Consider the following 14,464-nt stretch of genomic DNA (forward strand, 5'->3'; position numbering starts at 1 on the left):
TATTTGAATTATGCCTTCTCTGCTGTTTATAAGTACACCCTCGCTATTCTTCAGTTTCAGTATCATTTGTCTTTCTGTATTACTGCTCATGGCTGCTGATTTAAGTCCTTTGTTTCCCCTTAATGTTTGTTCTACTTTTCTTGTGTTAAATCTTATGTCCTCTCTGAGTCTCTTTCTAATGGCTTTGCATAACTCAGTATACTCAATTTTTTCCTTGTCAATGTTTAACTTGCTCTTCATTTTTCGCCTTCGGTTCATCATAACAAGTGTTTCTTGACTAATTTTTTCTTCTTTGGATTTCTTTTTCCCTATAGGTTTCTTGGGCTTTATCACTTTCAGAAAGTTGTAATATTTCTCGTCGATATCTTGGTCCTGAGCAGTCTGCAGAAGCTCAAACTTGTTCTTAAGTTCCAGTACATGCTGCTTTTTCTCCTCTTCTGTTATCTCAAAGACCTTTGTATTATTTACTCGAGTCAGTTTTTTTCCTTTCCTTTCCTACATTTATATCAAGTGTACATCTTACCATTCTGTGATCACTTCCAACATTTACCTTATTCAGGACGGTAACATCATTCACAATATATCTTCTGTTAGTGAGGATGAAGTCGATTTCATTAGCTGTTAATCCATTTGAACTCTTCCATGCCCACTTTCTGTTCATCCTTTTTTTGAAAAAAGTGTTCATTACTGATAATCCTTGAGATTCTGAAATTCCACAAGTCTTTTATTTCTTTCACCAATTCCAAAATTTCCTATAGTTCCCCTTTCTGCGTTGTTTCGTCTTTTTCCAACCTTATCATTGAAGTCCCCTGTAATAGTAGCGTAGTGGGTTTTCTGCTCATCTAGAAGACTCTCAATTTCGGTGTACATTTCTTCAACCTCTTCATCATCATGGCATCATGGCTCGACGTTGGTGTATAAATCATTATAACCTTTAGCTTGTACCTCTTAGGAATCTTGAGTATTAGTCTTGACATCCTTGGTGATGTACTTTTGAATTCCAAAATGTTGTTTTTTAAATCTTTATGGACCAGAAACCCAACTCCACCTTCATTTCTTTCATTGTTTCCATTGGTGTCAGCAGATTTCCACTTGCTAAACTTATAAGTGATTCGTTGTTTCTTCTTGTTTCAGCCAAACCAATGATATTCCAATTCACATTTTCTAATTCCTTTTCCAGCTCTAATATCCTGTCTTCACCAATGAGTGTTCTTACGTTATAACAGGCCAAGTTCAGTTTCCGTGAATGGCAGCCTGGTCGTACCCAGAGATTCTTAGCAGCCAACTATATCACCTAGAAAGGTGATATAGTTGACCAGATTTCACTTTGGATAAAAGTGAAATCTGGTCCTGCGATAGCATATACGAGGAAAGATTTATAACCTGCTGATATGTCAGTTCATTGAATGCTGGGCGCAGGGGGTGTTCGCAAACTAGCTGATGTATTCTGTGGTAGCACGTTGTGTGTGTGTATGTGGGGGGGGGGTGTCATCACCCAACTTTTATGTACTTGTTCGCAAGCCCGCGACAATATGTTAGAATTTGTATGAACATGTCTTGACCCTCCCTATAATGTTTGTAATTTGTTAACATGTTTTTTTTTTTTATTTCTGAGGCTGTGTTTCCCATCGCAAATTTATGGAGGTCTTCAATGTAGACCAATCGTTAGGATGTAGATAATTTTCTAATTTATCGCGAAGCTTCCTAACCTGGGAAAGGTATTTTTGTTTATTAGAATATCGAAATTTTAAAGCAAGTTTAATGATATTACGCAATGTAGCAAGGGCTAGTTGTTTTATGCCTAAAATTTTTTTATTTAAATTGACCCTAGCAAACTCCTGAACGTTGTTGTTTTGAAGGCAATATTTTAGAAAAGAAATATGATAACTTTGGGCTGAGTATTTTAATGTTAATTTAATGTAATTTTGTACCAAGCTGTTTAAAAAATCCCCCATAATTGTGTGTATCGATAGGTTATACCTGGAGAGAAAGGAAGTGAATGAAATAGTTAATAAGAGTTTAAAAAATGAATTAGATAGTATGAACCAGAGCTGTAATGCTCAATACGTTCTACATTGATATCAATATTTGTAAAATAATAAGAGAAGTTTATCTCAATATACTTTACTTTATGTCTATCCCATATGTTGAACAGTGGCACAAACAGCTTAACAGATTCTTTAAAGATAGCGAATTTAAAATTGTGGCCAGGCCAATACGGAAATTACACACTATACTGCACAATCGTTCAGTCCTTTCCTCATTTGCAACACAAATTAATGACCTGGCAAACTCCGGAACGTATACAAGAAATGTTGTATACAACATTTCTTGCAGCAATTGCGACTCGTCTTACCAAGGTTCGGCACGTTTTCCTCTGAATATTCGTGTTAATCAACGTGCGGCCTCAGTTTGTGCTTCTCATTCAGCAGCGTCAGAATTAGTCTTTCACGCCGTTAACGAAAAACACTTTTATTTAACGAGGCCAAAATACTTATGTCAAACGTAATTATACGCGACTATTAATTGCAGAAACTGTAGAAATTAAATTACATGAGAATTCTGTTAATGTTCACTGGCCATATCTGATTTCCGATTCGTGGGCTTTTACACACATGTGCAAAGACAAATAATCCCTATTTAAGTTTCATGCTCACCCCCTATTCGGTTATTTTCATTCCTGTGATCACAACATACAGTCGAAAAGCGTTGTTAGCTTCAGGAAAATCGTTTTACAATTTTTTTTGTTAAATTCTTTTAATTAATTTTCTTATATTTAATTGCGTTAAATTGATTTTTAGTTATTTGTTACTCTAATGTAAGATTTTTTCGTTTTAATTTCTGGAGAGTATCATACGGAAGTGTTCTACATACTATACTGAGGTAAACTTCTCTTATTATTTTACAAATATTGATATCAATGTAGAACATATTGAGCATTAACAGCTCTGGTTCATACTATCTACATATTTCTGCATGAATAAGTCAGAAAGAATATTCAAATTCTTTGAAAAATTTCAGCTGGTATTAAAATCATTAGATATTTATTGCTACTAATGAATTTTTTTTCTTTTTATATTTCATGTTAAAGTATTATTTTTAGATAAATTTTGCCTGTTCATATTTCTCTGAGAACCACAATTCAAGTGTTGAACACTGCATATATTTTGTCCGTGTCTGCTGTATACACAAATTCATAGTTCAGTTATTTAAATATTTTATCATTCATGATAAATCAAAAATTTACTTATTAATAAAAACAAATGCAGCTTAGCAACAAAATACTGAAGAGACTGCTTTCATAAAATATAAAAATTCTTATTATATAATTTTACAAGTTTAATGATAATTAAGCCTATAAGCTCACCGCTAAAGAAACTTGATATTATTACATTTAATGTTGTCTTGAATTTGAAAGGTGGTCCCTCATAAATGCCTACAGAATTGTCTTCACTGCCTGTGATAATACGAAATGGGCGGCATGGACGGAAGTCACAAGAATTTATCAAATTACTATGACCTGCAATCTCTCCGACTGAAGTCCCTGTTTCTGCCATTATTACATGTCCAAATCTAAAAAAATTGAAGTTCATAAATAGAACCCTAAATTATTAAAGAAAAAAAGCCAAACTACTATTGTATTAATAATTAAATTATCTTTTGACCATTAAAAAAAGTGTTGTGTTAAACCAGATATACATAATTAGAATAATTAGAATTATAAAATAAGAATATGCCAGTCTCATAACAAGCTAATCAAGTAACAAATAGAACACACACAGAAATCATAGTTTGGACACCAGTAAGGAGGATCCTTCCAGTAACCAAACTAGAGTATAAGTTTTAATATTTTATTAAACCTTATGTGGTGCATTATTATACAAAATTCAGATAAATAGTATATTGGATAACATTAATCCAACTGCCTAGTCACTTGGAATAATCAAACTTCTACTATAATGATAAAAACAAATGCAACTCAGATAAAAAATACTGAAGAGTAACTGCCATCAATGACAAGCCAGATGATGCTCTACAGATTCAGGCCTTAGGAAAGAATGATCAAGCATGGATTGTTTTGCTTTAAAAGGACAGTTTTACTTGGGTCTCTGTCAGGAGGAACAGGTCACATCTCCCAGAAGCTAAAATTGATTATGTTACCAATGATTAATATTCATGTGGGAACTAACAATAGTAATTGAGCACAAACTGATGACCAGCTGGATAATACAGGCATGCTAAGAAAAAATAAATGAAAAAAATGTCATGATTCAAATCACAATCTGTGTCTCAGTTCTGCCAAGGCACAACAGGAGAGGGACTATATGCAGAAAGCCTTGAAGCTTTTGGAGGGAGATTATTGTAGTGTGGCCTGCCCCAACTAGGTAGAAGAAATCTGCTTTGTAGAGATGAACATATTCGAACAAAAATGGTGAAAGTGTATATATATGTCAAATATATCCACTTTCATATATGCAGGCACATACCTCATTCCCCTCACAATTATTTAGTCCTCAAAGGCCAAAAAACATTCTGACACTGGAAAAGTGCATTGAGACCAACAAAGTTTTCAATTAATGGGAAGGTAATGCAACAAAGCTTTCATAACTTCAAGGAATTTTTCAGGGCAGTAAACAATATAAAAATACTTACTGAAAACTACATCTACAGTAATGTCTGAAGTGTTGGCAACAAAATGAGTGAGTATGAATTCTCGGTTAAGGGCAACTAACACTGACAAAACAGGGCTAACAGAAACTTTAGTGCTTGTATTTCAGTGGGTGATTTGTATTTGTCCCTTATTAATTGGAGGAAATAGGAGGAAAATAAGCATGCACTACTTGGTCTAGTTAATTAAAATTTTTTTTTCCTGCATGCTTATTTTCCTCCTATTTCCTCCAATTAATAAGGGACAAATACAAATCGCCCACTAAAGTTTATGCTAATTTATTGCTAAAAGATAAATAAGAACCACAGTTTCCATAACTTTGAAATTAAATTCAATTTTTGACAACAAAAATGGAATTAACTATAAATGTTTATCTTAATTTTTGATTTTTTTTAAATCAGTTGTATAATTTTTGTTGTTTTTATTTTTTCATTGGTTAGTGGAGAAACTGTGCTAGTGAAGCCAAACAATATGCAATTAGCAATACTGAGATTACAGAAGATTGTTTATTAGAAAAACTTTTAAACTTAAAAGCAAGTAAGGTCCCAAGGGTTTATGGCATATAACCAGCAATTTCTGAGTGAAGTGGAAAAAGAGTTCAATGAGCCATTAAGATTAATTATGAGGGCTTCAGTGAACTCAGGAGATCCCTCTGAATAGAAAGGTGCCAATGTATTGCCAACCACAAAGGAGGTTCTAAGATCAATGCACATAACTACAGCTGGGTGATTCTGATTTCAACAATAAGGGGAGGACCTACTCCTGTAGGAGATCAGCTAAACACAGCCTCAACTGAATACTTCAGAAATGTATCCAGTGATGATAGGAATCGCACTGAGAAAATGAACCCAGACCTGCGCAAGTGGCACATGACAATGTGCCATGCCAACTAAGTTGCTATATAGATATTAATGTAAAAACAAAAAAGAAAATAAATAAGAATGTTTTTTTTTTTTTATGATTTTCAATAATCCCGCCTTGACATAAGGGTGCAAAGTCTTGTGCCCTAATAGAAAAAAATAAAATAATAATATTTAAAAGCATCTGTATTAACATAAGAATATATCCCAGGAATGCCAACAAATTCCTCAAAAAAAACTCACTCTAATGGCGTTTGTTGTTTGTCATTTGGAGCATTAGCAACTAAGGCCATATTGCTCCGGGGATATGCGGTGGTCATTCCCTGATCTTTCCGCATCCTCCGTATTTGGTGGTCACGGGCTTGAACCCCGGTCTAATCAAGAAGCGTGTGCTACGCACTACTGCTCCTGCCCACCTGGCTACGGAGGCACCCCCACTCTAATGGCATGCACACTGTCTGGAGACTCACTTGAAAGGGCTAAAAACTTAATAAAAGATAACTACTCTAGAAGTAGTCACATCATAATGCACCGTTTACTAGTGACAAAATAACACTGTTCTTCCAATTCATTACAAGAATATATCCGAGACAGGGCCAGATTTACACATAAGCTAATCAAGTTACAGCTTAACGCCTCGTATTACAAGGGGCCTCACTCCACTTTAAAAATTATTTTTTAATATTGTCACAGTGAACCGGTAAAGGGCCTCGTACATGTTATAGCTTAGGGTCACAATTTTTTTTTTAACTGCGGCTCAGATCCCAGGAATGCATAGAGAGTGTGTGTGTGTGTGTGTGTGTGTGTGTGTGTGTGTGTGTGTGTGTGTGTGTGTGTGTGTGTGTGTGTGTGTGTGTGTGTGTGTTTTAGACAATCTATTGCTTGGAGGCACACATGTTACCAGATGTGTTATCCACAATTATCAGTAAAAATTTGTTCCAAATTCTTTCATTTTTTTACTTTCCCCTAATTTCACTAAAAGAAACTGATATTTAATAACTGTAATATGAACAATATAACTGATTCCATTTATATTAAGCATTAAAATAAAGGAATTTACTGTTAATGCTTTATTATAACTGTTTAATACATTTATTATTTAAGGAATTCACTGATTAAGAATCAACTGGTATGTTTTATGAAAATACAGACTGACAGGGCGATCATTTAATTTGCAGACATCTTAAGTTTAAGTTTACCGTACAACTTTCCATAAATGCCGCTAGAAATTAGGTACTCTCCGTGATCACTACTGAGCAGACTGTGTGTGCATGCCAGTACGTGTCGAGCTAGTGTTGTGTGAAGAGAGTTTTTGATGTGAAAACATCTTTGGTGGCATCTACTACATTTTCGAACAGAAACAAAACCAATTGGTAACAAAATTTTCTTATGGCAATGACACAAATGATGTCACTTCCTAAATGGAGCTAACGATGATAACTCAGTCACTACGTTGATTCCGTAGAGTAAGTAGCAGGCGTGAGAATAAAACATTACATTCTTCATGCGGAAATTACATTCTTCAAGAGACGGAAATGATGTCACTTCCTAAATGACACTAACTCAGTCACTAATGTTGATTTGATGGAGTAAGCAGTGGGCAGTACTATTATGCAAGAATAGAAGCTTCAAAGACACCGAAGAAGCCTCTCGTGTTGACAAAGGAACAAAAAAACAGATAATGAAAATGAAAAAATGCAGAGTTTAATGAAATCTGCCTCTCAAGATTTTGATCAACCTCAACCTTCTAAGTAGCACAAGTAGTGGGCATGAACATAAAATGTTACATCATTCATAACTTCAGTGGCTGTTCGATTAAATTGTTTAAAAATTTAAACAGTTTTGATTTTGATACTTGATATTGACATGTTCGATGGTCTGGCTTAAGAGTTTTAGGGAAATTGGGATGTATTGAATACGACAAAGAGACTAATTCCATTAAACATCTTTGGTTGAAATTTCCTCCAGAATCACTTGCTGTGGGCCGACTTGTGGGCTACAGCAAAGTCTTGTCACTTTGCTACAGCTTGAGAAATCGATTTAGAAGCCATACCGATCACAAGAAGTACAAGTGTTTCGTTGAATAGCAACAGAACGATTTCAGCTAAACAAAATCATTTTCCACTAATACTGGCTTGTACCATTACCATCCATAAATCTCAGAGAGGTACTTTCAATTCCGTAGCTTATGAATATGAGAAATGTCACAAAAAACAACTAGTTTATGTTGCATTATCTTGAGTTACTGATATCAATGATCTTTACATTATTGCTGCAAATGGAGAAAAGAAATTTTATCATGAACTGAGAAATGCTACAACCATTCTTGCACTTCAAATTGAAATGACCAGGTTGTCGAGTAATCCTCTACTTGCCATGCAAGATACTTTATACAAGTTTATCAGTAAATGACAAGATCATTCTATTCTAATGTTAAGTTGTTAGTGTTTAAGTGCTCACAGTGACAATAAATGATGCAGTCACCCAGAAATCCAATTTACTTCTACTTTCTGAAATGTGACTAAATAACAATGAAGAAGTCAGCATACCTAACTTCGATTGTGTCGTTCAATTCAAGCGAGAAGATCAACAAGCTGTCAGTGTAACCGTTTATCATAAAAGAGAAAAATCATACTCATGTTGTTACTCCTGTTCAGATTCTTTTCATTCCTAAAACCCTTTAACCTCATCCAAGCCAAGGATGTTTTCACATAAAATAAAATATCTTTCGTGTATACAGGGTAAACACATGCTGCTTTTTTTTTTTTTTTTTTTTTTTTTAGCTGCATATCACTGACAATCATTTTGAAGCAAGTATCACGTTGGCATACACATTGAACAGTGATATGTGATTCACTATTGTGTCAAAAGGAGCTTAAATGCATCGAAAACAAAACAGTTAGAGATGAATGAAGCATATGATATTGAGTGTCTTGGTAGGACGACCATATTTAAATTGCACAAGTGATTCAGTGAAGGCCATGAGTCTGTGGCAATGAGCCTTCCTGCAAGGCTCCAACTCCATGATGTCCTAAGTGCAGGGAGAACCATTCAGCATACCATAAAGGTTGTAATCTGGAAGTTAGGGAAGAAAAAAAACAAGGGGGGTGATCATTTAATTCATGGACAGGCGCAAGATTTGATGTTTACTGCACAAACTTTCCATAACTGCTGCTAGAGGTGCTCTCCTTGATCACTACTAAGCAGACTGTGCATGCATGTGAGTACTTGGCAAGCTAATGTTGCGTAAAGATTTAAACTGCGTGACACTGATGATTGTTTTGAAGCAAATGTCTTGTTGAACATACAGATTGAACAGCAATATGTGATTCGTTATTGTGTCAGATGAGACTTAAATGCATTGGAAACAGTTAAAGAGATGAATGAAGCATATGGTATTGAGCATCTTGGTAGGACATCCATATTTAAATGGCACACGTGATTCAGTGAAGGCCATGAGTCTGTTGCAGATGACCCAAGACCTGGTACGCCTTCCTCCTCAACAGCTCCGGAGCAAATTGCAAAAGCCCAGGAAATCTTAGTGAAGACAGGCGAATTACACTTTGTGAATTAGCTGTTAGAATCCCTATTTCATATAACAGTGTTCACAATATTGTGAAAGATCACATGAAAATGTCATGAATCTGTGCCCGCCTGGAGTCAAATTGTATGATTCCATACAATTTGACTCCAGAACAAAAACAGCAAAGAAATGCTTGATTGTTCTGAAACACATGGTCAAAACTTCTTAAATCGAATAGTGACTTGTGATGAAGCTTGGATTTTTCACTATGATCCAAAGATAAAACAACAGTCAAGTGATTGGAAACATTCTGATTCACCAAGACCTAAGAAATTTAGCTTCTCGTTTGGTTGACAAACAAATGGTTCTTGTGTTTTTTGACATAAAAGGCATTCTTGTTACACATTTTATACCTTGTGGAACAACTATGAATAAGAGAGCATACTCTGAGGTTCTCAGAGTCAAACTTCGCCATGGCATTCATGAGAAACGTCAAGAACTTTCTGGTGTGAAGTGGTTTCTCCATCACGGCAATGCCAGGTCTCATACTGCTCATGTGCATAGCCAGTGATCACTGCCATAGGTGCTGAGGTTCTGCCACATCCCCCTTATTTATTGGACTTAGCCCTGTGTGATTTATTCCTGTTTCCACGTCTGTAGAAAGCTCTGAAAGGCAAGCATTTTGCATCCAACAACGATACCACTTCAGTCTTTTGAAAAATGGAATCTTACAATACATGAAATCCTACGACAAATACATGAAATCCTACAGCAAATACAAATTTGTCTGCAACCAGGTCACTAGGCATAGGCAAGTTAAGGCAAATAATGAGAAGTCCTTGGCTAAGAATGCAAAGAATTATTTGCTTATACAGTGGATTCCGGTTATTTGGGCCACCGGTTAATCGGGGCAGCCATTTATTTGGGGCAAATCTTAAAAAACAAAAACCAATCGAGAAAATAGCCAGGGTTTACTTCGCTTAATTGGGACAAAATGCCGTTTAATCGGGGCAGGAGACCTCAGCACTGGAGATTACCCTACGATTGTCTCCGACCATACCACATAGTTCAGTCGGATTTCTGGAGGTCACAACCATAAAACAATAAAAACAATTAGCAGTCACCTGTTTATTGGGCTTTTGTGTTAGTGCAATCTATCATAAACGGACAGTAAACTTGATCTTATTGAATTTGCGGTAATACCGACAGCTGGAATTCTGTGGGTTATTATGGTAAAATGTGTTTACACTTCCATGGAATCTTCAATCATATAAAAAAAATAATTTTCAAAATCTTCTCTTCATTCCTATTTTTAAAGCTTCGTAATTTGTTACTCCGTTCTCACTTGCGCGTGTTGTGTTACTTGCAATTTGTGTGTGTGCTGTGTCCTTTGTTATTGATTGCTTATCTTATTACTGTTTTAAATTTTAACCCCCACCCACAAATGTCAGTGAACAGAAATGTCAACTAGTTAGTATGTACATATTACAGTACGTAGTAATTATTCCAATTATCACGTATATTCTTCCAATTTTCAAGTATCATTAATTTTTTAATTGGTAAGGTAATAAAGAGTAAATCTGTGCTTAATATATCTTTACTTTTATAGCCTGTGGATAATATTCCTCCTATTTTCACTAATTAGAATCGCTGTTTAATAGAATTAAAATTCAATTCACAAACGTGATCACAATGACCGGCGCTTACAACACATCGTATAATGAACGGTACTTTACTGTGGTGAGTTCGTCCTAATGTGATTTGATTGTACAGTGAAGTAATTGTAAAGGGGGGGGGGGTAAATTGTATTTTTAACTATTTACGTGAAACTTCGCTTAATCGGGCCAAAATGCACTGGTCCCGATGTGCCCCAAATAACCGGAATCGACTGTATTAACATTAGAGGAAAAGGGATGAACAACATTGGCTTAATAGATATGAATGTCATAACTACTGATCCTGTTCAAAGCATGAACTGACTGTTTATGTTAATAATGGCTTACTGAGAGAGAGAGAGAGAGAGAGAGAGAGAGAGAGAGAGAGAGAGAGAGAGAGAGAGAAAAAAAAAGCTGACAGCTTTAAAGAATGTTAGTCTAACTTCAAAAAAACAATGTTAATTTTCAAACAGAGAATATGCTACTTTAATAAATACACAAAAGAAGATAAAATATTATTTATGATTTATTTAAATGAAATGACAAACAAAGTACTGGGAAAATATATGAAATAATGACATTAAAAGTTTATTCCGTTCACATTTATTCATTAATACTTGAAGGTAAGTTAATCATTATTATTAATGATTCATTCTTATGTGATTAATATAATAACGAAAGCATCGAACTCTCTCTCTCGTATATAATATGACCTTCTTCCACTGATTTAAAACTACCCGCAGCATCGCTGATGACAGCACACTACATTCCATCTTCCAGTTAGAGAAACTGCCCCTCTCTAATAGGGTGAAGAAAACTTAGCTAACTTTAGTCTTCCAAAACTCAGTCCTGTCTTATTTCTCACAAAAAAGAGCTTACTGCTCATATGCTCATCTTTGACAATACTCAGATTTCTAGAAAAGATATCTCTATTAGAGATTACCCTGGCTTCTACTGTCCCTTGGCATAAGATCTCAAATATTGCTTTCTTTGCATAACTAGGCTCTTTCATTCTTGGTGTTACTTTTCTTCTAAACAACCACTAACTCTGTATACAAATCTTCAAATTTGCACTGCTATGGAACATTTTCACATCTGGTGGTGATGCCTCCAAACCAGGGGGTGGGCAACTTTTTTCTTCGTCAGCGGGCCGAATGAAATTTTCGTATCATGATGCAGGCCGAACGAAATTTTCGCATCATGATGCGGGCCGGAATAGATTGAACGATTTAATAAAAAAAATCAGAACCTAAAAAATGTTATATTACTTGAATTACCAAATTATTAATGTATTTTTAAAAAAAATATCTGAATGTCCAATTATCATTTAAAATGCGGCATTCAGCATCAATTTTTCTTTTTTTTTTAATTGGCTCATTTTATGGGCTATAAATTATATTAAATTAAAAATTGTAATAATTAGAAAAGGCATAAAACATAAAATATCTCGCACCAATATTATTTTTTGCCATAAGAAGTCAAACCCAAAGGAACTTCGTTCGATCGATGCTACAATAATAATTAGGAAATAACTCTGACGCTGCGTAGAATCACTTGGTTACTGTTGTACTGGCCGCGATTCCCGATTGAACCGAATTAAGCCGGACGTTTACGGCGAGTGTAGTCAGGTATGGATTTTCTATATTTATGCATTTACCGAGGGGGCTGGATTCAACATCGTTGCGGGCCGGCTGTTGCCCACCCCTGCTCCAAACCAATCTCTAGCTTCTAGACTCCGAAAAATGTCCATGTTTTACCAGCATGCCTTTTCTGTAAGCACGGTTTTTAAAACTGACATCATAATTCCTCTCTCTTGCCTCCCGTCAAACTAGTCTGAATACGTGCATTAACTAGCCAAGATCCTTTCATGATTCAACTCCATACAATATCACAATATTGTATGGACTTGAATCAATATTACAATATCACAGAAATAACTTTTCCTATTCCTCATTTATATCTTCTACTTCAGTTCTTTGGAACAACTTCCTTCATGTGTATTTCCTAATGGCTTTTGTCATAGGTGTTTCATAAGAATAAATAAATAATAATAAAAAAAATTATACTGAGTACAGTGTCTGGCCTCAAAAATAAAACACTGACCATATTTTAATGTGATGCGGGAAGATGAATTTTGTGTTACCAATTAAAAACGCAAATCTTTGCACTTGCCCAATTTATTATGTGTGCAAAACATTTTCTTTAATAAAAAAAAAAAAAAAAAAGTTAAAGAACTATAGAACAGAGCTGAATAATGATAATTTATACAACTAGCCACATATATTCCAAATTCCAATAAAATGATGGATGAGAGGGGAGGGAGAAATGTTGAGTAGTTCCCTAAACACATCAAGGATTTGAAGTGGAATATTTTTTTATATTGTCTTTACTGAATTGTTTGAATATTGTTTCTATTAATAAAATTAATTTACTGATAAATATCCCACTGATATTGACATTTATTAAAACTCATAAAAACAAATATATTTATAAATATTAATGCTGGGGGCTAACATGTGGTGAGTATGGGCTTGGCACACCCAGGGTCCATCATTCTCTTTCTTGGTGATTCCCTTCTACTTCTGACATGCACACACTCACACTCTGTCTGTCTGCCTCTCTCTCTCTCTCTCTCTCTCTCTCTGGGTAATTCAGAAATTTTTTTTTAGCTGGTGCAGCATAAGCCACAGGCTTCCTTGCACCATATTGCTAATAATAATAATAATATCAAAATGAAATATATTGATATGAAACATTAATTCATATATACAACCATTATGTTAACAATGGCTTACTGGAGAGAGGGGGGGGGGAAAGCTGACAGTTTTTTTTTTTTTTATGTGGTAACAGCTTTTTCTTTGTGTTAACACAAAGTGTAAACAATTTTTTTAAATGCAAGGTTTATACATATGCATACTATTAATTTTAGAAGTGCAAAAACTTACCATCAATGGTTTGTGTTATAGTTTCACTAAAACTGTTTGCATAGAAAGATCAGACAAACAAACCAAAATTATGCATTAGTTACATAAAACAACTGTTAAGAGTACATGGATACTTCAGTCTTACCTTTCTCTGCCTTCTCCAACAACGATAATCCGCTGATTGTCAGGTGACCATGCTAAATCCTTGACTGGTCCAACAAAAGGCTGATATTCATTTTTTAAAATATGTTCCTGCTGAGTTGTATCCCAGATTCTTATCTTCCCAGACTGATCTATAAAAATATAATTTAAATTATTTAATTACCTTTTTTTCATAATAAATAAATTCAAAACTTCAATGATTTGCTTTATACAAGATTTGATCAAGAAGTAATGCTAGCTACGAAATTTAAACTTACTGGCTACTAAAAACAAAAAATAGCAGCAATACACAATTTACTAATTTATTTTCGAGTCCATATAGATTTTACTTTATTAACACTTTCTAGGGCATGCACACAAATTTATGTTCTATATGTGTGGACCACGGAGAGATGGGGGATGTGCATACATTTATGTTTTCCAAGATCATTTCATATACAATTCAAATAATGCATATATTATCATACAAACTGTTTTTAATTCTTCCAGTATATGCTGCGTGTGTTTCCACCTTGTGTTTGTGTTTTTCTAATTTGTGTTTCCACCAATAGCAGATGCAGTTTTAATATATGGTAACATTAGCATTAGCATTAGCATTAGTAGAGGCATTTGATGCAAGAAAGCAAGCTTATGCAGCATCAGCCAAAAAAAAAAAAAAAAAAAAAAAAAAA

General features: G+C 34.7%; 1 protein-coding gene across 1 annotated transcript in view; it reads right to left on the minus strand.

Annotated features, from left to right (window-relative positions):
- The window catches only part of flr (actin-interacting protein 1 flr), a 302,812-nt gene that overhangs the window by 204,330 nt on the left and 84,018 nt on the right, over positions 1-14,464 (minus strand). Inside the window, exons 4-5 of the mRNA XM_090371946.1 lie at positions 13,777-13,924; positions 3,393-3,573 (exon numbers count right to left, since the gene is read on the minus strand). Coding sequence (XP_090228072.1) covers positions 3,393-3,573; positions 13,777-13,924 — 329 coding nt within the window. The remainder of the gene's footprint in view (positions 1-3,392; positions 3,574-13,776; positions 13,925-14,464) is intronic.

This window comes from Mastigoproctus giganteus, chromosome 4 (assembly GCF_048544385.1).
Source record: "Mastigoproctus giganteus isolate SK-2022 chromosome 4, ASM4854438v1, whole genome shotgun sequence".
In the NCBI taxonomy this organism is placed as follows: Eukaryota; Metazoa; Arthropoda; class Arachnida; order Uropygi; family Thelyphonidae; genus Mastigoproctus; species Mastigoproctus giganteus.